We start from the raw sequence: 25,286 nt of genomic DNA, 5'->3' as shown, positions 1-25,286 counted from the left end.
CCAGGTGAGGATCACATATACTGGAACCATACTCTAGTTGGGGTCTTACGAGAGACTTATATGCCCTCTCCCTTGCATCCTTACTATAACCCAGTTACATTATTAAGAACCTCTGCTCTCGATGAGAACTGAATAATTAATTGGTTTATTATTCAATATTATGAATGTTCAAGAAAGTGACATACACAGGTGGCATCAGAATTCATCAGATGATGACGTCACCTTCCCAGATACTGATGATAATTTCCCTCATGTAAATATGAGTCACAATAGGGATTATTCCGATAATGAAGCTCTATAAGAAAGCAACCACGATCGTGCGAGTGAAGTTTTGGCAGATGAAGACACCACCTAGAGACAACCGTGTGCTCCTTGTAAACTTTTTGGAGGGACATCCCAAGTTGCAACAACTGGCTTCAATGATTGTAAGCACGGAAATCAGCTGTTAACGGAACACGAGAATTTCCACTCCCATCGTGATTACGTGTTAATGTTTAAAAGATGGTGTAGCAAATTGTGCAGAGTTGATATAGATGTTGATTCCCATAGGGAATTGGTATTATATTGGTATTGTGCAGAGCTGACGAGTGTCTACTTTCTCAGTTGAATTATTATTATTATTATTATTGTACCGGGGGGTACACCTCTACGCCGCACATTCGAAATTTCCACCTTAAAGTACTCCTCTACTGGAGAAACACTGAACTTAAAACTGGACCTACTTAAATTTTTCTTCTGAAGATGTCACTGTGTGAATTTCAACTTGTTTTTGTTTACTATTTATCATAGATGTCTGTACTAAAAAAACTATGATCATGCACCCTGGTGCGAAGCAAAGGAACTTTATTTGAAGAAATTTTGTACTCATAAGTTTTTGTCCTTACTAAATTTCGTTCTTTCATTTGTGGGTTGGCAATATTAATCTTTCCTTCCGCCAGTTTTGAACTTAGCCAATCCAGAATTTCTGTAATTAATTTTTGACCAATTGTGTCTGTCTTCTTCGATTTTGTGTGTAAGTGTGTACTGTAGCCAATAAAAGCCTGTGGGTGTGTCTTAATTATTCATGAAAGGTCTCGAATCTTCCCCGAGGGTATAAAAACTGCTGATTTTCTTGTCTCTCAGCCACATCATCAACATTAAAAGAAGTAAGTTTCATAATGATAGATCCGTATTGAACTGTGATTACAATAGAGTAAAATAATATATTGTTTTGGGTCCACCTTTTCAATACAAATAATATATTATATATAATATATTATTTTACTCTATTGTACATCATCAACATCTAACTTAGTGTATGGACGTGTAGCAGGAGGTGGGAAGCACCTCTTTCTTCAGGCAGCAGTTCTTCAGTAAGGTAATGGCCGCTTAACATCTTTATTTCTTGCTAGCTCAGCAATTTAATCCGCGGGGAAGGTCTGAAACCTTTACCATGTAACCCATCTCTATAAACATGTAAATTTCTTCCAGGTTATGTAAGAACTTCATATATCTTTAACTGTAAATCAGGGATAGAGAGTGCTTTACCCTCACGAGCCCCACTTCATTTTAATTTGAGGTGACTACATTTTCGTAACCGATTTTCTACTCTTCCTTCATGTGTTAAATTTATTCAGAATACGAGTCACCTCCATCGTTTGGGAATAGCCCCTGTTTCATCAGCATAGTGCCTCTTAGGTTTTAAGAAGTTTCATGTAGGAGTGCAAATTCATGCCTCCATTCATTTTTGCATTTTGGGCCATTTACTTAACCCATTATTATTCTACTAAGGCCCAGTAGGCTGGGTACAAGATACCCCCGTTTCATGTTGAGTAAGTTGTGCCTTGATGGCAATTTAGTGTAAAGCCTGGTATTGCCTTTAATAGGCTTGGAAAACTGAGAGCGGGTCAGCTCTTTTAAGTATCGGAAATGTGCCTCTAGGAGGCTTGACACTGCTAGGTGGGAGCAAGTGCTCCATATTATTAGGGGATTTCTGCCCTGTGGTAAATATGTGTTTGTGAGCTGAGAGCTCAGAAATTGTAAAACTTGGGGCTTGAAGCCCAGATTGTTAAACTGTCTCTAAATCTTGGCTTTTCCTGGTCTTGTACCTTATTGTCGGTTACTTGACGACTTCTTGTTATTTATTAAACTTTGAAATTCTATGTGAAAATTGTTAAGTTTTGCTATTTCGAAAATATAACCTTTAATGCAATTTTAATTCATATCTCGGCCTTGTAGTTAGATCCATTCACCCCGGCACCTTCTTTCACCTCTGCTGTTCCACAGATACCTCGGAACAATTATCATCATCATCATCATCATCATCATCGTCGTCGTCTAACTGTATTAATGTTTGATTTTTTACCTTCAAAGCATTCTACTGTATTAGTTTATTCATTATATAAAAATAATAGTAATTTCAATTTCTTATCAAGTTTAAGAAACGGGGCACTAAATGATTTGGGCCCAGAGGAGCTGCAGTAATTAAATTTGGCCCTGGATGTATTTAACCATAAACGTGGTATGTTGCACATAAAAGAAGACAAGAGTATTAAGACAATTCCAATCACCCACTTCTCAAGCGAGAGGAATAAACCAGGCATGGCTAAAATCCGTGGACCAGCCAGGAATTGAACCCAGGACCTTCTGAACTGAAGGGCACTATGCTGAACATTCCGACAAAGAGCCAGACACTGCAGCTTGCAATTATTTAGTCATTCTTACTTTCACCCCTTCTCAGACATATCCATAGTTTTTTCCCTGTTCATTCATTATGTGTACTCTTGTGCAACGTGTATACTTTGGGTGCAGTATTTGCCTTGCTTCTGAGATAGGTAGGTAGTAATTATTATGATGATCACAAACAATACGTTATTGATATTTTAACCAGAAAATGTAATGAATCAACTGGTTACAATATATCAGGGTAGAACTAGAGCATCCCATCTAATACTGTGACAGAGTGCACTCCACTAAAGCAGTCACCACTTCAGAAGGCACTTGGCCTGATTTGTGCCTTGGCAAATCATGTAACATTCATCCAATAGTGTGAAGTATTGCCCTGGTGGCTACTCTGTAAGGTGCTGGTTCAAGTTTCAGTAATATTTCTCCACTTTGTCGGTTTTAAGTGAATTGTTCGTTGTTTGGAGTAAGTTACTATGGTGTTAATGTTCATCACATGTGAGATGGCAGAAGAAGGTAAAAGTCATGTAGTATAGTAGAGACAAGTGCAGAAGATAATTTATAGGGTGCATAGCTACTTTCTGCTTGAAGAAAAAGCTGGCGAGCCAGTGGACGATGCTGCCAAAGCGCAAGAGCATGTAGCATGGCCGTATGAGGTAGGGGTAAGAACTGTCAAGAGGATTGTTAATCAAGCAAAATCTTCAGTTCTGATATGCGGAAATAAAATTTTAAGGTATCCATGTAAGAATCTTTCGTTGCTTGGAGTACTTTGGTGTTATTATTCGTCACATGTGAGATGGCAGAAGAAGGTAAAAGACAAGCAGTATTGTAAAGACAAGTGCAGAAGATAATTTATAGGGTGCATAGCTACTTTCTGCTTGAAGAGAAAGCTGGCGAGCCAGTGGACAATGCTGCCAAAGCGCAAGAGCATGTAGCATGGCCGTATGAGTTAGGGGTAAGAACTGTCAAGAGGATTGTTAATCAATCAAAATCTTCAGTTCTGATATGCGGAAATAAAATGTTAAGGCATCTGGGTAAGAATCCTTGTCATGTTAAGAGAGAAACTGGAATGGATGATTGCAGTAAGTGCGCTCTGCGACGTAAAATGTTTGCATTGTACAACCAGGGTGAATTTCCTACAGTAAAAAAGCTGGTTGTTGAAATTCACAGAATTTTAAAATCGAATGGTTTCAAATTCAAAAGTTCTTAATGGAGCAAAGGACATTGCAGCTGCATGGGGCAATTCCTATGGTAAAAGAAAGACATTTGTGAGGAAGGGATTGAAACTATATATTACATGGATGAGACTTATATTAATATGAACCATAATACTTGAAAAGGGTGTTGGGTGATGAATGATGGAGAAGGGGGTAAGAAAGTGGCACAATAATATTAACCATTTCCTGATATTGCTGACTCGTTTATTAAAATAAAACCTTGATCTATAAAATGAAGTGTTTAGAATGACATTTGTTTCTTTTTAACTTGGAGCTTTAGGGTTGATATTTTGTACTTGTCATTTTAAGGGCTTATTTACCTCCCTATGTTAGGGATGATTAGAGCCAACAAATCATCACCTTACCTATGACAGATGCTGTGATTCAAAGTTCACATAAACCAGATGCCAAGCCTATATCAATCACTACTTGTACTTGTTTTGATATCAAAATGTTAAAATATCAAAGTATTATACAAATGCCACTGGACTTCAGAATGTCTCCAGATAATATGCACCATTGTTTTTATTGTTTAAATCTGTAGCAGACATTTTGCAATTAGATGTCAGTTTATTTTTTTTCCTTTCTATTTTGATATTTTCCCAGCAGTTTGACATAAACTCAGCATGAAATTTTTCTTCCAAGTTTGTCTGTGTTCAGTATTTAAACCCTGATATCGGGTGGGCTGTTTTCGTAAAGCTTGTCCTAAGTGATAGTAATAATGTTATTGTATTTAAGTCCCAATGACTATTTTTTTGACAGTTTTTTGAGATGCTGAGGTTAGGGTGTTCGTTATTTTCCGACTTCGAAATTTTTGAACGCTCACCCTCCAATCTTGTTTGAATGACTCTAAAATATTCCTATACAAAATTTTGTTGAGATTGGAGCATTAACCCATGCCACTTGAGCGTAAAGTCGTATGAGAACAAGTCTGGACTTGCCACCCAACACTGAATCATGTCTGAGCCTATCAGTATATGCATTGTTAACCACTGTGTTACACGTGTTTTCAAGTTGCTAGTCTAACAAAGTCACATCAATTACGCAGTGCAGCGGAACGTGTGTTTTTAATAAGAGATATAAAACACCAAATAACTAGACACAAATTACTATCAAATAGACAAGTGCTTGAAGTTTTATTTTATAACATACGGGAGGTAAAATTAACTTTCAATGTAAGTGCTAATCTTGTGGTTTGTGAGTGCATGATATTTTAAAGAATTCCAACAAGAGCTAATCAGCACTGTTCACAAAAACTTATTAACTTGTATTCGGAGCAGAGAAAATTGGAAAAAGAAAATAAATAAATAGGCAAGCAAGTGTGAAGATATTTTTAAGCATCGTGAAGTGGAGTTTGGAAATAATTTGGACAATCTATTTGATATTGTACAAGAAAATGCTCTACAAGTGATGAAGTAGGAAGAAGACACAATGTTTTTACTTCGACAGAAAGAGCCAGGACGTAAGGGCTATCTTGCAGGAACAGACCAAAAATTTGCAGATAAAGAAAGAAGGGTGAGGTAAAGAAAATTACAAGAAGGGAAAAGGAAAGAGAAACAACAGTGTGCAGTGTCTACATCTTCTGCTGCACCTCCATCATCATCTAAAGATTCAGGTAATGCACTCCCAAGTTTAGATGAAATCAACGTTGGTGAATTTTTAGGAGAGACTTCTGAGAATACATCAATGCAGACTGCTGCAAGGCGTGGTAAAAACATTTTTATTACTCCTAAATTAGTGGCTGCTTTGGATAGATGTCAGATGAGTGTAAGAAATTCTGTATACATCCTTCAGGCGATAGCAGAGGCACTAGGTCACAATGCAGAAGAACTCTCTATTAATAAATCTTCTATTCATGGAATAAGACAGGAGAAAAGAACATTCTGAAACAATGAAATCTGCTTTCAAGAATGATATATCTGAAATTCTTACTGTTCATTGGGATAGTAAAGTGTTGCTTACAGTGAATGCCAGGCACCCAAAAGAAGAAAGACTTCAATTGTTGTTACATTTGGGGACAGTGGGCAGCTCATCGGGATTCCAAAATTACCAAATTCTTCTGGTAAAGAAAAAGCGAACACTGTTTGGAATCCATTAACGTACTAGGGTATAGGAGACAATGTACAAATTCTCTGCTGAGACACAACTGCATCAAACACTGGACATTTTAATGGAGCATGTGTCTTACTTGAACAAAAACTGACAGGGAATTGTTTTTCTCTGTGCCATCATCATGTACATGAAATAATTTTATGATGTGCATTTGAATGTAAAGTACGTGATGTAACAAGCAGTCCTGACATACCACTTTTTAAACTTTTTAGGGAAAGCTGGAAAAGTGTTAATGTCAATAATTTTCAAAGTGGCAAATGGAATGTGGAAATGTTTTTTAGTGAGTTGGAAATTAAAGAAATGTTAGACTTTTATGAAAGTGAATTACATAAACCAACACTGAGAGGTGATTATCGCAAACTCATAGAGCTCTCTCGAATGTTTTTGGGGAGGAAACTCTGGAAAAAATAATTTAAAGTACACCCTCCTGGGGCGATGCATCAAGCTGAATGGTTGGCAAGAGCTATTTATTGTTTAAAAATGTTTATGCTAAGATCACAACATAAAACTATCCAATGTAAATGAAAATGCCTTAAGAGATGTCTCTCTGTTTATAGTAAATGTTTATGTCAAACCGTGGCTTCAGTGTAGTGCAGCTGTAAATGCTCCTTATCAAGATCTCTGTTTCTTAAAAGTTCTAAAATCATATGAAAGGATAGATTCCACAATTTCAAAAACAGCTCTAAAGAAATTCAGTCACTATACACAGTATCTATCAGAAGAATGGTCTATCCTATCACTATTTGATGATGAAGTAGACGTACAAATAGAAATAAAAATGGTAGCAAATTTAGCCAAAGACAATTTATACATGGAAAAGATATATATTCCTCTTTGTGGAGAATTGGATGGACAATTATATGGCAAGTTTAATTTTATCCTGATTGCTATTCTTTAATTTTCAATTCATCAATAACTATTCTCTTACCTGAAGACCGACACTAGTTTTATTCAAGAATGTCCTTCGACATGAATGAGCAACATTTCATAATTAGAAGTTCAAAAGCTCAACGGATAGTTATGGAGTTGAAAACTATGATTGACTGTGCTGAAAGGGTATTAAATTAATGCAAGATTTTCATGGACTACTGACTGTACATGAGGAGCAAAAGCAATCTGTGTTGTCTTCAAGAACATCATACACTGTACCTAGATTGCGAGAAAAAAACATTGAAAGGAAAGTATCCACAAGAATACTACAAACCACAACAGAGTCCAAAGAGTGAAAATGTGTTAAACTGTAATATAAAAACAGATATTAAACATGTATCAGTAGCTTTCCACTGACTTAAAACTACAAAACCTATAATTCCTAACATTCAAATTTTGTGCTCAAGTCGGCATGGGTTAATATCGGCCTAGTGAGATGAAATTTTGTTTTTGAGTAAATATGACCCAATGAAAAATATTTATGGGGTGAGCCCCCAAAAAATTAGCATAAATGCATTTTTTTTCAAAATAAGGTACATCCTAGGAATTTTATCCCGCAGGAGTTCTTTTATGTGCCAGTAAATCTACTGGCACAAGGGTGACGTATCTGAGCACCTTCAAATACCACCAGACTGAGCCAAGATCAAACTTGCCAAGTTGAGGCCAGAAGGCCAGTGCCTCAACCATCTGAGCCACTCAGCCCGGCCGTCCTAAGTGATGTAAAAGGTTTACGTTCCTAGAGGTACACATCAGTGGGTAAGGAAAGTGACTGGCCTGTAACTCGAGACTCTGCTGAGAAAATTATTCTCATTTGCTCTTGTCTCCTCCACTTTGGATCCATTTCCTTCTCCCAAATTTGTGACCATCCTCTAATATTGTCATTAGCTTATTATTATTCGTATCATCATATATTTATTTATTTATTGGATATAGAATGTCCCAGCGAGTGAGAAGATGCTTTTTACCTAATAATGCTTAATGAAGATGCTTAACAAGTTAAAATTATTCTTCTTCTATATCTGTGGGGTCACAGGTGCGAAATGCTTCGCATATGTGGATCTGACCGTTTTAAGGCCGGATATCCTTCCTGATGCCAACCGTATATGGAGGAATGTAATCACTATTGCTTATTTTTGTAGTGGTGGTAAAGTGGTGCACTGTCTAAATAGGAAGAGGAGTGTGTTGGGACAAACAAAAACACAGAGTCCCCAAGCCATAAGAATTAATCAGAAGTGATTAAAATCCCCAACCCGGCCGAGAATCGAACCTGAGACCCTCTAACCAAAGGCCAGTACTCTAGCCATTCAGCCAAGAAGTTGGACAAAATTATTATTATTGGCTAAAATTAAAGAATTATGACCACGCTAGCATCATTATCATAATCATATCACATTTTAGCATTTCATCACAGTACTGAATACAAAGAGAAACACACCTTCAGTCAGCATGTAAGTGAAGGATGGAGGGCCGGCAACATCACAGTCAGGGGATGAGTAAGACCTACATTGCATCTTCTCTCTCTCTGCGCATCCAAGGGCCTTCCCTAGCGGTGACTGCTCTAAGCATTGAGAACGATGCTCTTTTGTTCTTAGCAGCTATGTCACTTGCTTGAACAATGCTACAACCAGTTCAGGTAAATTCTGGTCGTGGCTAGCCGGTGCATTAAGCAAGAACACAGCAGCACATTCTGTATTTGAGAGTGGTCAAATGGCCTTGTAATAATATTCAACATGGCTTAGTTGTGATGATACTGTTACACGGCTAAAAGCAACGGGAAACTACAGCAGTAACTAACTCCCGAGGACATGCAGCTCTCTCTGTATGAATGATGTACTGATGATGGCTTCCTCCTGGGTAAAATATTCTGGAGGTAAAATAGTTCCCCATTCGGATCTCCAGGTGGGGACTACACGGGAGGGGTTAATCATCAGAAAGATGCTGACATTCTGCGAATTGGAGCATGGAATGTTAGAGTTTTAATCGTTGTAGTAGGTTGGAGAATCTGAAAAAGGAGATGAATAGACCAAAATTAGATGTAGTTGGTATAAGTGAAGTATGTTGACAGAAAGAGCAGGATTTTTGGTCAGGTGACTACAGAATTATCAACACAAAATCAAACAGTGGAAATGCAGGAGTTGGTTTAATAATGAATAAGGAAATTGGGGGGACAGGTAAGCTACTACGACCAGCATAGTGAAAGGATTATTACTGTCAAGATAGACACCAAACCTTTGCCCACCACAATAGTGCAGGTCTATATGCCTACTAGTTAAACAGATGATGAAGAAATTGAAAGAATATATGAAGAGATAGAAGATTTAAAACAATACCAGTATGTAAAAGGTGATGAGAATCTAATGGTGATGGGAGACTGGAATGAAGTGGTAGGCCAAGGAAGAGAAGGTAACACAGTAGGAGATTGGGACAAAGGAATGAAAGAGGAAGTCTGCTGGTTGAATTCTGCACCAATCATAATTTAGTACTTGCTAATGCTTGGTTCAAACACCACAAATGATGGCTGTATATGTGGACAAGACCTGGAGACACTGGAAGATATCAAATAGACTTCATTATGATTAGGCAGAGATTCAGAAACCAAGTGCTGGATTGCAAAACTTTCCCAGGAGCAGACATGGACTCTGACCACAACTTGGTCATGAAATGCCATCTGAAGTTGACGAAATTGGAGAAAGGAAGGAATGCTAGGTGATAGGATCTAAACAATTTGAAAGAAAAGAGTGTGAGGGTCTGTTTAGATGAACATGTTGTACAATGACTAAATGAAAAGGCTGAAGGAAACACAATAGAGGAAGAATGGACAGTCATGAAGAACGAGATCAGTAAAGCTGCTGAAGAAATTTTAGGAAGAAAGGAAAGATCAACTAAGAATCAATGGATAACTCAGGAGATACTAGACCTGATTGATGAATGACAAAAGTACAAGAATGAAAAAATTAAGAGGATAGAAAGGCATACAGGTAATTAAAGAATGAAGTGGATAGGAAGTGCACGACTGCTAAGGAAGAATAGCTGAAGGAGAAGTACAAGGATGTTGAAGGTTGTATGGTCCTAGGAAAGGTAGATGTTGCATAGAGGATAATCAAGGAAATTTTGAAGAAAGGAAAACTAGATGTATGAATATTAAGACCTCAGATGGAAAGCCACTTCTAGGGAAAGAAGACAAGGCAGAAAGATGGCAGGAATATATCCAACAGTTGTATCAAGATAAAGACGTAGGTATTATAGTTCTGGAACAAGAATGGGCTATTGATGCTGATGAAATGGGAGACCCAATTTTGAGGTCAGAATTTGACAGAGCTTTGAGTGACCTAAACAAGAACAAGGCACCTGGAATTGATGACATTCCGTGAATTAATGACTGCCTTAGGAGAAACCAGCATGGTGAGGTTATTCCATTTAGTGTGTAAGATGTATGAGACAGGAGAAGTGCCATCCGATTTTCGGTAGAATGTTGTTATACCTATTCCCAAGAAAGCTGATGTTGACAAGTGTGAAAACTACCGCACCATTAGTTTAGTATCTCACGCTTGCAAAATTTTAACACGTATTGTTTACCAAAGAATGGAAAAACGAGTTGAAACTAAGTTGGGAGAAGATCTATTTGGCTTCAGAAGAAATGTAGGAACACGTGAAGCAATCCTCACTTTACGTCTGATCTTAGAGGATAAAATTAAGAAGGATAAGCCTACATACATGGAGTCCGTAGATCTTGAAAAGGCACTGGGTAATGTTGATTGGACCAACCTATTTGAGATTCTAAAGGTGATCGGGATCAGGTACCGAGAACAAAGAATGATCTACAATCTGTATAAAAATCAGTCTGCAGTGATAAGAATCAAGGGCTCTGAAAAAAGCAACAATCCAGAAAGGAGTGAGGCAAAGTTGCAGTTTGTCCTCCCTCCTTTTCAATGTTTATATAGGACAGACAGTAATGGAAATCAAAGAGGAATTTGGGAAGGGAATCACAATCCAAGGAGACGAAATCAAAATACTGAGATTTGCTGATGATACTGTTATTTTTTCTAAGACTGCAGAAGATCTGGAGAAATTGCTGAATGGTATGGGTAAGAAGTTCAAGATGAAAAGAAGTCCAAAACAAAGGTAATGGAGTGCAGTAGAAGGAAGTCAGGTGATGCAGGAAATATTATATTAGGAAATGAAGTCTTAAAGGAAGTAGATCAATATTGTTATTTGGGTAGTAAAATAACTAATGATGGCAGAAGTAAGGAAGACATAAAATTCAGACTAGCACAAGCAAAGAAGGCCTTTCTTAAGAAAAGAAATTTGTTTACTTCAAACATTGATACAGGATTAAGAAAGGTGTTTTTGAAGACTTTCGTCTGGAGCGTGGCATTGTATGGAAGTGAAACATGGGTAATAACTAGCTCAGAAAGAAAGAGGATAGAAGCTTTAGAAATGTGGTGTTACAGAAGAATGCTGAAGGTGAGAGGGACAGATCAAATCATGAATGAAAAGATACTGAATCCCACTGTCAGCAGCCCTGAAAATGGTTTTTGGTGGTTTCCCATTTTCACACCAGGCAAATGCTGGGGCTGTACCTCAATTAGGGCCACGGCCACTTCCTCGCCACTTCTAGCCCTTCCCTGTCCCATCGTCGCCATAAGACCTATCTGTATCTGTGTCGATGCGACGTAAAGCAACTATTACATAAAATCAGCTTCATGGTCCGTATCGCACTTCAATAGATTCACAATTATTTATTTATTTTCCACCTAGTCGATACAATGATTGCTTAAGGCAATTTTTAATGGTCAAAAATGGTACATGTTTTGTATATTATCAACATCTTCAGCCGCAAATTCTCGGCCATGCACCAACCTCTTGTGCTCCGAGTTGTAGGGTCAAATCCCAGCACATTCAGTTAAGTCTTCAACACTGATGAAATGCAAGAGACCTGTCAGCTGATTTATTGGCACATTAAAGGACTGGTTTTCAGCGAGATAAAAAATAGTTGAAAGGACATTAAATATGAAGTATTTTATTATTATACTAAATAAAAAGCACACATGCAGAATAAGAATAGATTTAATCAGAGTATATGAGAAAATTGTGACCATATTGAGCCTAGGTGTAAAGGAATGAGTTAATAGCAGCAGTTATTCAAAACCAAACATGTAAAATCAGCTTGGATAAGAACACTCCTTTGAAGGCATATAAATATTTAGAAAAAAACAAAAGTTATTTTTTATTTAACAGAGGAGATTAAATGGAATCCACTTCAACTTGCTTTGCTACTTAAAATTGTACACAAATAGTGTCAGATGCACATGCTGCACATCAACGATCTTTGAGGTGGACACCTTTGTATTGTTTTCTTCACATTTATGGCTCAGTCAATTGCAATTATGAATTTTTGTCAACTTCTTGGCTCAATATTTGCTCCGATGATTGTTTTAACTGAAATCGCTAGATATAACAAAGCATCCTTATACTGGCTTCTGATCTCTATTGGATCAAAGAGCACCACACATCAGTTACACTGTTACATTGAAATGAAATTAGTGCCAGGAGTGTCTGAGGACATGTTCAGCTCAACAGGTGCAAGTCTTTTGATATGACTCCAGTAGGCGACCTGCGCGTAGTAGTGATGATGATGATGATGATGATGATGATAATGATGAAGATGACACATACATCCAGCCCCGGGCCAGTGAAATTCCCGACCCTGTCGGGAATTGAACCCGGAACCCCTGTGACCAAAGGCCAACATGCTAACCTGCTAACCATTTAACCATGGAGCCGGACTCTGTTACATTAATGCCACTTCTTTTATCAGTGACTATTTTTGTATGAACTAAAACTTACAATTTTTTCAAAATTTTATCATCAATCACAGTAAGTTCTCTCCTATTTCTACTACATCATGTTTAATTTTCAGTAGGTCTACTATTATCAATAATTTATCTCGTTATTAATAGTAAGATACATGCTATTCTAAATAACTAGTATCTAATCAAATACTGTACCTGTTTATAATAGTATTGGGCTACAGACTTGAAATGCATTTTGGCTGTTTGACATTCTGCATCCCACGGTGCATAGTACATAACGAAAGAAATATCCGACTCGGAGACTCTTTCAAATGCTGCATTTAGTTGACCGTGATAAAAATCGGCGACGAGAGATGTAGGAGGAAAGAACGGAACAGGCACAGGACTTTTCGAAACTTTGGGAGGTCTGAAATTCAATTAAGCATATCTAAAAAACATAATTCAAACAATTAAGGCATCACTGATACACACTGCACATGGTATTTGTTCAAGAAAGCTATCTCACAAGGAAACATTAAATTTTTAGGGAGTATTCATGAAGTTATAACCCCATCAAAATTTATCCTGGGAAATGGCTATAAAGCACTGACAGCAGGAACACTCACGCATTTTGTAAAGCAGCAAATGAAGTAAATAGAAGCGCTAAAATGAAACAGAGTTCTCTTCCATAATAATACATTTTTGAGGTAAAATTGTTATCCATAGGGCCACGTCCGCTTCGGTCAGCATCTCGCTCTTCTACCGTCACTGGCATACCCAAAGACATCACTCCACGTCATATGTCTTTTATCACGACAATATGCAATCAAAACTGCACGACTGTAAGCCGAAAGACACTTCTACGTGCTTGCATTTTTAGGTTTCTTAAATCCAATTAGAAGCTTTAAATTTAAATTTACTTGTCATTCCCGTTCCATGTCAACTCTGCCAGCTGGCTGGAACCATTTTTTCGACTATCGATAATAAGGTAAGAAATCGCATCGAATCGCAAGTCGATAGATAATATTGTCAATGAATATCTTAACAAAGATATCATACTTGTTTGAAACGCAAACTCCAGTTTTATTATTAATATAAAGGTGCGCTCGAAAGGGCATTTAATACATTCTGTTAATTTTCTGTTCTATAAGAGCATAGAGCGTTCGATTCTTGCAAACCGTAAAATGATACTGTTCACATTTCTGGCCGCATAATGTTAATTTTAACATGAGTCATTAGGAAAATATCTTCAGTACTTTCATCTCTGGTTGATGTCTGGTGATGTCAACAAACATGGTGGTGCAGCGTCCATTTATTTATGCAGTTGTAGCATTTAATTTCATGAATAGGGCATTTTCTGTGAAGTTACTGCGTAGATACCATAATTCCTTCTTGAAGTCTTTGCTTTGTGATTTATATCTATACTTATGAGAATTTGCTTCAATTCCTCGCGCTTCCAATTGTTTTATCATATTTTACTCTTTAAAAGAGGTTAGGTTTTATGTGTGTACAGATGAAAATTGTATTCTGCGATGATATGTGGAAATTATCTCGTTGGTAATTGGTGACTGCAAAGTATTCAATATGAGTACCACAATTATCTTTCTTCCTTCATCACTGTTTCTAATGGCCCCCGGAAATGTGTATGGAACAGTGCAATATTATCAGAAAGGAAACGTGAATAACTTCTACATTCTTGGAATAAAATCGCCGGGTGTGAATGATGAAAATCCGAATACGAACAATCAAAATATTATAGGTTACTTCTCTAAGGATAATACTCCTAATACGCCTTATAACGCTGGAGTCAGAAATTGGGTGTCATTGGGTGTACAGAAAGATGGAATTGTATTTTATCAAGTGATTAGTAACGGAGAGAATATTGACGTGCGTAAACCTTGTAGAGTTATATCTGTTGTGTATGATTATCAGATGTTTTTGGAATCTGAATTACTGCTACAATGTTCTGAGAGTAGAAACTCTGACTGTGTGGATTATTTCACAACTCTGATGACACTTATTAGATCAAATCACGTAGGCCTGAAAGATCAAGCGAAACCCACAGTGTTTGGTTCCATCGTAATTCTTATATTAACTATATTTTTGAAAATTGTGGATAGTTTACTTGGTTTAATTGTCTTCATGGATGCTATTTTGAAGTTCAGTGCTCTTGGGCTAAAGGTGCATATGTTTCTACAAAGTATGTCCTGGGCTCTGCATCGTATTGTATCTGATAAAAGAGTGACATTAAAAGTAGGGAACTTTATTGTAGCTACTATCATTGACATGTGTACTGGTGTGTTGCTTTTATACTGGTTACTGAGTTTGCTGACATCTTCACCTTCACAGTCTCTCCTTGATATAGCTGAGGTATGCCTAAAAAGTTATAATTTGACTATTTAAAAAATCTGTGTTATTTTAAACTTTATTCACACAGGTAACATGGCAGTATTATTACGTACCAGTATAGGCCCTATGCTATTTACATTTTTGTGTTTCAGTCGTTAGTTTGTAAGCCTGTGAACACACTGGAGTCAGGAAAACTGTCACTTTCTGGTTTTAAAGGAAGATTGTAGAACTCTTGGAGAGTGAATGCCAATTCATTGTTGTGATGAATACAGGCTAACACAGTTTTCAAAACTATGAGAGTGAATTCATATGGAATAGCCTGTCCAATTATTGGTCTTTTCGTAGTACAGTATCACAAGGGGTTAGACTTCATTCAGATGTGTGCTTAATTTAGCACTATTCACGCAGCAAAAGAGTTCAGATTGCATTTGTGTGTGTGTGTGTGTGTGTGTGTGTGTGTGTGTGTGTGTGTGTGTGTGTGTATGTCTGTCTGTTTCTCTGTTTCTCTGTCTCTCCCTCTCTCTCTCTCTCTACAGGTTGGGTGGGAAGTAACTCCGTATTGTAAATTGTATATATCAATATTTTTTTTGGAGACTTAAATTATCTTTTTTTTACAGTGGTAGACCTTGGTCTGTAATGGCACATCGTATATTGATGCAAGAGAGAGCTCAGGTGGCCACCCGTTACAAAGTCTGGCATTCCATTGTGCAAGTGGCAAACAGTACATGAGTCTCATGCTACATTGGACCCAAAGACCATCAAGAACTGTCATGATAAACTGATGAACACAGGATCTTTGACGGATACTCCTAGAAGTGGTCGTTCCTTGACATCCAGGTCGGAGCAAAATGTACAAATGGTGCAGGATATGTTCACCAGAAACCATCACAAATCAACAAGACAAGTCGTCTCTCCCATCATACCATAAGAACCGTTCTGAACAAAGAATTAAATTTCCATTCATGAAAATTCCTGTCAACAGCTATCACCTGTAGATTGTGACCATCGAATGGAGTATAGTGAGATCATGCTAGATTGGTATGAAGACTGGCCGCAGTTGCTCGAGAACATCATTTGGAGCGAATACTGGCCGCAGTTGCTCGAGAACATCATTTGGAGCGAATACTGGCCACAGTTGCTCGAGAACATCATTTGGAGCGACGAAGCTGTTTTTCATATTGGAGGGTTTGTTAACAGGTACAACTGTCACTATTATCCTCAAAACTTCAAGTGATACTTCGTTTTACGGGGGGGGGGGGATGAGGAGTAAGGAGGGAGCTAGCCCGGTTCTGGTAATGCTGCCAACTGAATGAAAACAAAATCTGAATTGAATCGATAGTATGATTGACCGATATGAATTTCCTAAAACTTTATTTTTTTAAGCCAACAACTGTGTCACACACACATTATATAACATTTCTCGATACGAATCTTGTACCTAAAATGAATTCTCAGAAATATCACTTTCACAGTCGTCACTGGTATCTGCAGTACTATTAGTTACAATCTTGTCCATGGCTATTTCCATGACACCGTCGTGCCTCCAGTGTTCCAGTTCTTTCACCTTTCTGCAATACCCCTCCCCATCTGAGGCAGATAGTAAATGGAATGCCTCGATGGTCACTCGTCATAAGTTGGTTGCTGACATATCTCCCATAATATTTTCCTCACTCATGTTCAATCCTAACCTCGGCCTATATTTTGGCCTTGCTGTGTAAACAACAACAGTACATAAAGTGTTGCAATTATACCGCCAGATGTCTCATGGCGATGCATAATCGATTCATAGGTTTTGTGTCAAAGGTTGGCAGTACGAATCTCGAAGATAATCAAGGTTTACCGATTCGGCACTAGGGAGCCGAAGTATCACTAAAAGTTTTGCAGATAATACTGAGCAGAGAATGATTCAGAGACCACAATTGAAAAGTCTCAAAGCTGTTCTCAGGTCACAGTTTGGTGTGGCATGATATCTAGACAAGTTGTTGGTCCGTTCATTCTTGAAGACACCATGAATGCAGAACAGTACCTAGCCATGTTGGAAAATGAAGTTTGGCCAATTGTTTCTACTTGGGATAATATCACTGACCCCATATTGGTGCAAGATATATCCCACCTCATTTTGCACTTGACATCCACGAGTGGCTGGACTGACGTTTTCCAGGACGTTGGTTGGGTCACTGTGGTCTGCATAAGTGGCCAGCACAGGGTCCCGACCTCACTCCATGCGCCTTCTTTCTGTGGGGTTGTTTATCACACCAAACCAACAATTTTATTGTATTTGCAAACTCCTTACTAAGGTCCCTCAAGAATTCCTGCGAAAGTCAAGTCAGAAATATCCCCTGTTGGTTACAAAGACTGGTGCATAGGTGGAGTTTTAATTTTTAGTTGCAAGTGTTATGTGTTAATCCATAGAATTTCTCCCATGTTAAACTAACCAGCAAAATTTGTTGTGGTCAAATAAATATTAAGAGATTTGTTAGCATATTGCAATAAGGAATTACTTCCCACCCACCCTGTGCATTTAAATATCAGTATTAGTCGGGATGAATAGCTTGCAGAGAATGTCGGTAGCACCTACCTTTCAAGAGTTCTGTCAAATGGAATTACCTGCAGATAGTACTTGTACAATTCATTATGGCTATGGGTACAAGATGTCTTTTTTCTTGTTTGTTAGTGTGATTGGACCATTGGTATTCTTCATTTCATTCTTCTTTTACCCTCCAATTCCACATTTGCATCACTCCAACACCAATGTCTTCAAAGAATAATCCACAATTGCAGTAGGTCTTTTCCCTTATTCTCTTACAGTCATTGTACACTATGTAGTCAAAAGTATCTGGACACCTCACTGAACACGCTTTGTGACGCATCTGGATATTCATTTCAGGGGATACAAGTGCAGGTACAATATGTCCACCTGAACGTTTTCTGTCAGAATGAGTCAACATAGGGAATTGAGTAAGTTTGAGCTGGGCAAGATGTAGGGCTCGCAGATTCAAGCATTATATCAGAGAGATTTCTCAGGAGTTATATGTGTCTAGGGGTGCACTGTTAGCAATGTTATTGTGAATTGGAAATGATAGGGAAGCACCGAAGCCTATCACTCTAACTTTAAAGCATACTGTACGAACCAGACATCAAATCCCCTCGTAGCCTATTCCAGAGGACTTCCATTGCTGGTCAGGGACAGAGATCAGTTACAGAACGATCCGTGAAGGGGCGATAGGACTTGGTTTTCAGGGTCATGTTGCTGCCTGAAAGCTACTGATCACAAAAAATAATGGTCGATGTTGCTTAGAGTGGTGAGTCATGGTACATGCTGCGACACTCAAGACGGGCATGTGTGGAATCTGGCAGGTGCCTGGTTAATGGTATATATCTGAGTGTGTTGTGATGACTGTTGAAATTGAGTGGTGGTGGTGGAGTGATGGTCTGGGACTGTTTTCCCTGGTTTGCACTTGGATCGTTAGTTCTGGTCGATGGCATAATGAACACAGGTATTAATGAAAACATTTTATATAATAGCCTACTTCCCAAACAGTGGCAACACTTGGGAATTGGACCTTTTCTATATCAGCATGATAATAGAAGACATGATGATAAGGCTTTTGAACTTTGCCGTGTCAAGAAAACAAGGTAAAATTGTTAACGTTCGTGAGCCATCTGGTGATGAACGAGGGTACCACTATTAATAGACCAATGGTAAAGTATTCTCAAATTCAAACCATCATTATTAGAGTCGTCTTCCTTGTAAACAGACAAGATTTTCTTCTGATGATGTGGAGCAAAGTTCTCTGCAAAACTTTAAGAATTTTACCTTGTTTGCTTCACATGGCAAAAGCCTAAAAGCCTTTTATTTTGTCTTATTATGGGTCTTGAAATCATCAATCTAAATATTAGGATGATAATGTTCCTTTAAACAAAGCCACTACCTCAACCCCATCAAACATCTTTTGGATGAATAAGAGCAGTAGTTGTGTGCCAGATCAATTTGCTCAACAGCCTGACAACTGTACACCATGTTTCAGGAAGAACTGGAACAAATTGCATCTTCAGTGTATCAGAACTTAGTGGAAAGCCTTCCACGGAGATTAAATGCTGTAATAGTAACAAAAGGCGTTCCTACATGCTATTAGTTACATGGCTAGTGTCTTTGGAATGAACATCAATGGTTGTTCAGGGTTCTGATCACATAATGTACATCAGTGAACCATTACATTATGACCAATAACCTAATACGACGTAGGACCATCTTTTGCCTGCAGAACCACAGCCACTCAGCGAGGTGGTAAACAGTATCATGGGTATCTGGTACCATGAGTGCTACAGCAGCCCCTCCAGTTGGCGTACAGTGCTGAGCAGTGATGGTGTAGCTTCTCCAAGTCGAACTACAGATGGTTAATGGGGTTCATATCAGAGCTATTTGGGGGCCATGACATTAAAGCAAATTCACTTTCTTCAAACCAGTCCTTCACAATCCTGGCAGTGTGGTATGGCACACTGTCCTCTTGGAAGCGGCTGTCACCATTAGAGAACTATGTTGACATGAATGGATGGACTTGCTTTTCAATATACCGGATATCTGTTAGGGATGGTGTACTGGAATAATGGGCCCTAATGTGTTCCATGAAAACATCGCACAGATCATCACAGCTCCTCCACCAGCCTGTCTCTGCCCAACCGTGCAACCACGTGCCGTAGCCTCCGTTGGAAATCGACGTACACACGCTCGGCCGTAGATATGATGAACCAGGAACTTGGATTCACTGGACCAGGTGAATGTTTCCCCATCATCCACAGTCCAGTGGCATTGATTTTGTGCCCATGTCGTGCTGCTTTCGGTGGAGTGCAGTCAACATTTGGATACGACTGGGTTGTTGACTCTGCAGTCCTATGCACAGCACTAAACTGTGTGTAGGGAAGCATTGCCCTGGTCATGATCATTGTACCTGTTGGCGATTCTCGAACTGTGGCACCATGGACGCTCCGAACAATGCAAGACAGCCTCTGCTGGCATCTGTGAGCCACTCTTGACACAGGTTGTTTGCCCATCGTTGCACCACTTTTGATACGTGCTCACAACAGCAATGCGAGAGCAGCTGACATCTGTGCCGCTTCAGATATGCTGGTTCTAAGGCACCATGCCATCAAAATTTGCCTTGTATCGCAATTGGAAAGATTTGCTTTTCCCATTCTGATACTGGTGACACTACTGTAACAGCAAGCCTGTAGACCTGCCCTATACAGGGTCTCTCATATAAACTAAGACCGAACGCACGGTGTTTGTACTCTGCGCTACGGCAGCTGCCTCAGCCGAACTGATGTCGCATGCGGTCACCCTGTTTTAAATGTGTATATGAAATCTTGCATTATAAAAGATGCTGGAAGTGTCATCCTTCCAGGGTTATACAGGCATTGTATCTGGTAAACACTGTTCTGCCACTGTAATGTTTCTGATTTCATTCGTAATGTTTTCTTTCAATTCCTCCAATGTGTGAGGATTTGTTCGATACACTTTTTCTTGTAGTTTACCCCACAAGTAAAAATCACACACTGTTAGATCTGGAGAACGAAGGGGAAATAGACCACCACTGATCACTCTGTCTGCAAACACTTCTAAGATTGTAAGAAGGGAGCCTACTATTGTATGATCAGGGGCTGAAATTTTTTGAAGCCACCCATGCAGTTTTTCTTCTTCCGTTAACTTATGGAAGAATGGCGTCAAAGTGTCATCTTGGTACCTATCTTCGTTTACTGTCGTCTTGAAAAGAAAAAAAAAAGGCACAATTATTCGTCTTGCACTAACAGCACACTAAACATCAATCTTCCTATAATAATGAGGAATTTGATAAACACCATTAAAATTTTCTGCACACCCGATAGCGAGAGTTATGAGTGTTCACAAGATCATTAAGATGAAACCAGAACTTTTACATATAAAAAATACGGTGTTGCAATGATAACTGTCTCACCCTGTTAACAGCTGAGATTCAGAATAGCAACTGATGCTTGCCAGGTTGAACACGTACAGGCTGCTTGCAATATCAAGAATTATGCACGCTCCTTCTATACTGCAGCTTACGTATCGGAGACTAAAATGCCGCTTCGATGGTCTTAGTTTATATGAGAGACCTTGTATACAGTATACCATGCTTCCAGTATGTCATTATTCTTCCCGCTCCAGATGTGCTAAGTGTTCCTAGGTTGGGGTGGTTGTAATGCATTGGCTCATCGGTATACATTAGTATGGCTGAGATACATAAGCTGCCTGTGTATGTAAACAAGGAGCAAAGAAACTTCCATTAGTCCTATTTAATTGTGGCTCAGTCTTCCCTTATCCCGCTGCTTATGAGTGAAAATTTCCCCGCCATATCATTGACTTCCCCATCGATCTATACATTCTGCACATTGAGTTGATCAAATGTGTCTTTCTGGTGGAGCTAGTTTAATGACCAGGAAGAGTTTTAGTTGGCTGCCAGTATGTTATGCCTGTTGTTTCTTGAAATAGTTAATAATTCACTATTCTGTTTAGCAACTTATATTTTCCTCAAGCTGATTAAAATCAATTAGTTCCAATTGTAACTTTCCATTTACAGGTGGTGGTTAGTACATTAAGGGACCTCTTGAAATGGATAATGGGTATACCAGCTGGTTTGAAATTGAATTTTGCTTTTAATAATATGCTGGGAAGATTTTTTCTATACCACATCAATCTTTGGTGGACTTTCCTTGGTAAGTGAGTTGAACAAATTATGAACCTTCTCTTTCCCTCTTGTCATGTAAATACTTTAATAATAATAATAATAATAATAATAATAATAATAATAATAATAATAATAATGTTATTTGCTTTACGTCCCACTAACTACTTTACGGTTTTCGGAGACGCTGAGGGGCCGGAATTTTGTCCCGCAGGAGTTCTTTTACGTGCGAGTAAATCTACTGACACGAGGCTAACTTACTTGAGCACCTTCAAATACCACTGGACTGAGCCAGTTAAAATAAACCATATCTATCAGCGTGTCTGAGACATCAGTAACCTGTACTTAATGTGCATTACATACAATGGTAATCCCAAAAATAAGGCCTCCTATTTTTTTTCCCCATAAATACATAGACCTGTTTATTTCTACAATGGTTTACATCATTTTACAGCTTGAACATTTAGCTATTTTTCTACATAATCACAATTTCAGTTTTTGTATGCCCATGTCATACCAGCTCGCCGCCATGCTGTTCAGGAAGTTGTGAACCTCATCTTTCACCTCGTCGTTGGTGCTGAATCGCTTTCCAGCCAAATGTTCTTTCAACTTAGGGAACAAGTGATAGTCACTGGGTGCCAGGTCGGGACTGTAGAATGGGTGGGTGATGATGTTCCACTGAAACTGTTGCAGGAGAGCAACGGTTTGCCGGGTGACATGCGGGCGAGTGTTGCCATGGAGAATGTTTACGCCCTTGCTCAACATTCCTCTTCTCCGGTTCTGAATTGCCCGTCTAAGTGTTTTCAGGGTCTCTCAGTACCTGTCAGCATTAATTGTGGTCCCAGTGGACCTAAAGTCGACCAACAATATCTCTTTACGATCCCAAAACAAAGTTGTCATGACTTTACCAGCAGACTGTGTTTGCTTGAATTTCCGTGGCTTTGGCGTGATTGTTGCTTGGTCTCAGGTGTAAAGTGGAACGCCAAGGTTTCGTCACCCATGACAATTGAGTCCAAAAATTTGCCCTGTTCGGCTGCAAAGCATTGAAGAAATGAGCTGGAAGAATCAGCTCGTTGCCACATGTGGTCTTCAGTCAGCATTCGTGGCAACCATCTTGCGCACACCTTCCAGTATTTGAACCTTCCCATTAAAATTCTGTGAGCGGCACTTTGGGAAACCTCAGGAACCAAGGTGCAGAGATCATCCAGGGTGATCCGCCGATCTTCACGCATGATTTGCTCAACCTTCACAACTGTCTCGACGGAAATTGATAATCTCCCGCTTCTTTGTTTGTCGTGAATTTCAGTTTGACCGGCTGCAAACTCTCTATACCACTTATGAACATTTTTGACATCCATGCACGACTCACCATACACTTCCGTCAATTGGCGATGGATTTCAATCGGTTCAGTACCTTTTGTGTTCAAAATCCGAATAACTGCGCGCACTTCGCACTTGGCGGTAACATCCAACGGGAGCTCCATTCTCAATGGCTGCCAAGCCAAGGCTGAGTGCCTCAGTGCGGCGTGTGCATGTTTATATGCCAGCGCGGGAAACGCTTTTCACAATATTGTGACCAACAGCCACACGGACAGAGTTCTGTATTTATAAAAAATTAGGAGACCTTATTTTTGGGCTTACCCTCATAGCACAATGACATAGTCTAACCTGCATGTACAATGTAATTGCTGTTCAACAAATTGGGAAAACTTCAGTTCCAAGAAATTCTTATTGTCGTTTGGGCCTACTGAGGACCATGGGGCTCGTTTCGACTCCTTGTATGGAAATTGTTTTTTTCTTCGCCCAGAAAGCTTTCATCTTCTGGCTGTGTGCTTGTTTCCTTTATTCGGTCCACTTCGGTCGGGTGGTGCCTGTACTCTGTCTGCTAGTGAGAGACTCTGGAAAGATACCTTGAAAGGTCAACTGCCGGAATAATATACGATCCTGTATGGTTTGTTCTAAAATCCCCAGCTGTTCTAAGTCGGACTTCACTGCGGTGATCCATTTATTTTTGGACTCTTTCCCTTTTTATTGCTATCTGTTCTATGTCACACTAACATCATTATATTTTCTGGACACTGGGATAGGAAATGACTAGGTCTGGGAAGGTAGTAGCAATGGCCTTAAACTACAACACTAACATTTGCCTGGTGTGGAAATGGAAAACCATCTTTAGGTTTGCCCATAGTGGGTGTAACATTTTTTGTTATATAGTTGAATCTCATATATTCTAAATGATGGTGGTAAGAATAACATGATGTCCTTTTGGATGTGTTACACTTGTCATAAAAATAGGAGAATTTTTCATAAGTATTGAAAAGTTTGCCAATAAGGTGGTTGAAGAACTAGGTATATTCGTAGCAAGTAGTAACTGTAGACATGATATAGGCTTTTGGGCTTATGCCATGTCAAGTGTAAGGTGAAACACTTTACGTTTCGCAGAGAACCTTGCTCCACATCTTCAGAAATAAATTCTTGTTTCTTGTGCATGTGCAATAGTAGAGACAAAAGCAATCATAATGTTAAAGTTTTATTTTTTTACAATTTGTTTTATCTTGAACAGGGACAGATAGGTCTTACGTCAATGATGGGCTAGGAGGGGGAAGAAGTGGCCTTAATTAACCCTTTGTTTACTGAATTATTATAAAACTATAATTTTTTGAATACTTTTTTAAAAAATGATTTAATGATAGATGTAGATATATAAACATGAACAAAATCATAAAAATGCAAAATAATATTAAATGGGGCCAAAATGCAATTTTGGGCTTGACAGGACCGAAAGACATATTTCAAGGTGCATATAAAACACTACTTCACTACATTTCTTTAAACTGTCAGAATTGTTCATAAAAACAGGCTTGAAGAAAAAACAGCACAAAACACACTGAAACATCAATCTCACTCATCACTCACGCAATTTGATGATACTCATATAAGCAGTTTTTTTTCATTAATATTACTTTTTTTTTTTCTTCTTTTTTTTTTTTTCATTGGCACACAGGAAAATTTTTCACTCTGAGCATTTGGAATAAGGCCTGGATTCCACTTTCTTTGGTGAACATAGTTCACACCTTCCCCTTGCCTTAAAAAATTCTGGCCAGTGAGAGACTTATGTCTGATGACACAGTAAACATTGCCGTCCTCCTTCGTTTTGTTTGTAGAGGTGAGGTAAAATTTCCCTCTTGGCTCTTAGATGGTCTTCCTCTCCTTTTTGGCATTTGTTGCTGTAAGGTTAACAGACCCTGGGAAACACAGTGCTTATAAGTGAAGTTTTTTTTTTTTTCTAGTGACTTTACGTCACACCGACACAGATAGGTCTTACGGCGATGATGGGATAGGGAAGGCCTAGCAGTTGGAAGGAAGCTGCCATGGCCTTAATTAAGGTACAGCCCCAGCATTTGCCTAGTGTGAAAATGGGAAACCACGGAAAACGATCTTCAGGGCTGCCGACAGTGAGATTCGAACCCACTATCTCCCGGATGAAAGCTCACAGCCGCGTGCCTTTAACTGCACGGCCAACT

General features: G+C 38.9%; 2 protein-coding genes across 3 annotated transcripts in view; one reads left to right on the top strand and one right to left on the bottom strand.

The window, feature by feature from the left end:
• LOC136876111 (thioredoxin domain-containing protein 11) overlaps window positions 1-13,676 on the bottom strand; it is a 120,208-nt gene extending 106,532 nt beyond the window's left edge. The window contains exons 1-2 of one of the 2 annotated variants that reach the window (XM_067149781.2): window positions 13,339-13,676; window positions 12,929-13,139 (exon numbers count right to left, since the gene is read on the bottom strand). In XM_067149781.2, coding sequence (XP_067005882.2) covers window positions 12,929-13,139; window positions 13,339-13,499 — 372 coding nt within the window. In that variant the 5' untranslated portion in view covers window positions 13,500-13,676. The remainder of the gene's footprint in view (window positions 1-12,928; window positions 13,140-13,338) is intronic. The other variant, XM_067149782.2, reaches the window with a different exon arrangement.
• A 328-nt stretch (window positions 13,677-14,004) lies between these two features.
• Window positions 14,005-25,286, top strand: part of PIG-Q (phosphatidylinositol glycan anchor biosynthesis class Q) — a 33,191-nt gene continuing 21,909 nt past the window's right edge. Inside the window, exons 1-2 of the mRNA XM_067149783.2 lie at window positions 14,005-15,082; window positions 21,658-21,793. Of these exons, the coding sequence (XP_067005884.2) occupies window positions 14,297-15,082; window positions 21,658-21,793 (922 nt within the window). The 5' untranslated portion in view covers window positions 14,005-14,296. The remainder of the gene's footprint in view (window positions 15,083-21,657; window positions 21,794-25,286) is intronic.

The sequence above is a fragment of the Anabrus simplex genome, chromosome 6 (genome assembly GCF_040414725.1).
Source record: "Anabrus simplex isolate iqAnaSimp1 chromosome 6, ASM4041472v1, whole genome shotgun sequence".
NCBI classification, from domain to species: domain Eukaryota; kingdom Metazoa; phylum Arthropoda; class Insecta; order Orthoptera; family Tettigoniidae; genus Anabrus; species Anabrus simplex.
Note: the sequence above shows the minus strand (reverse complement) of the source record. Positions and strands in the feature narration are given on the sequence as shown.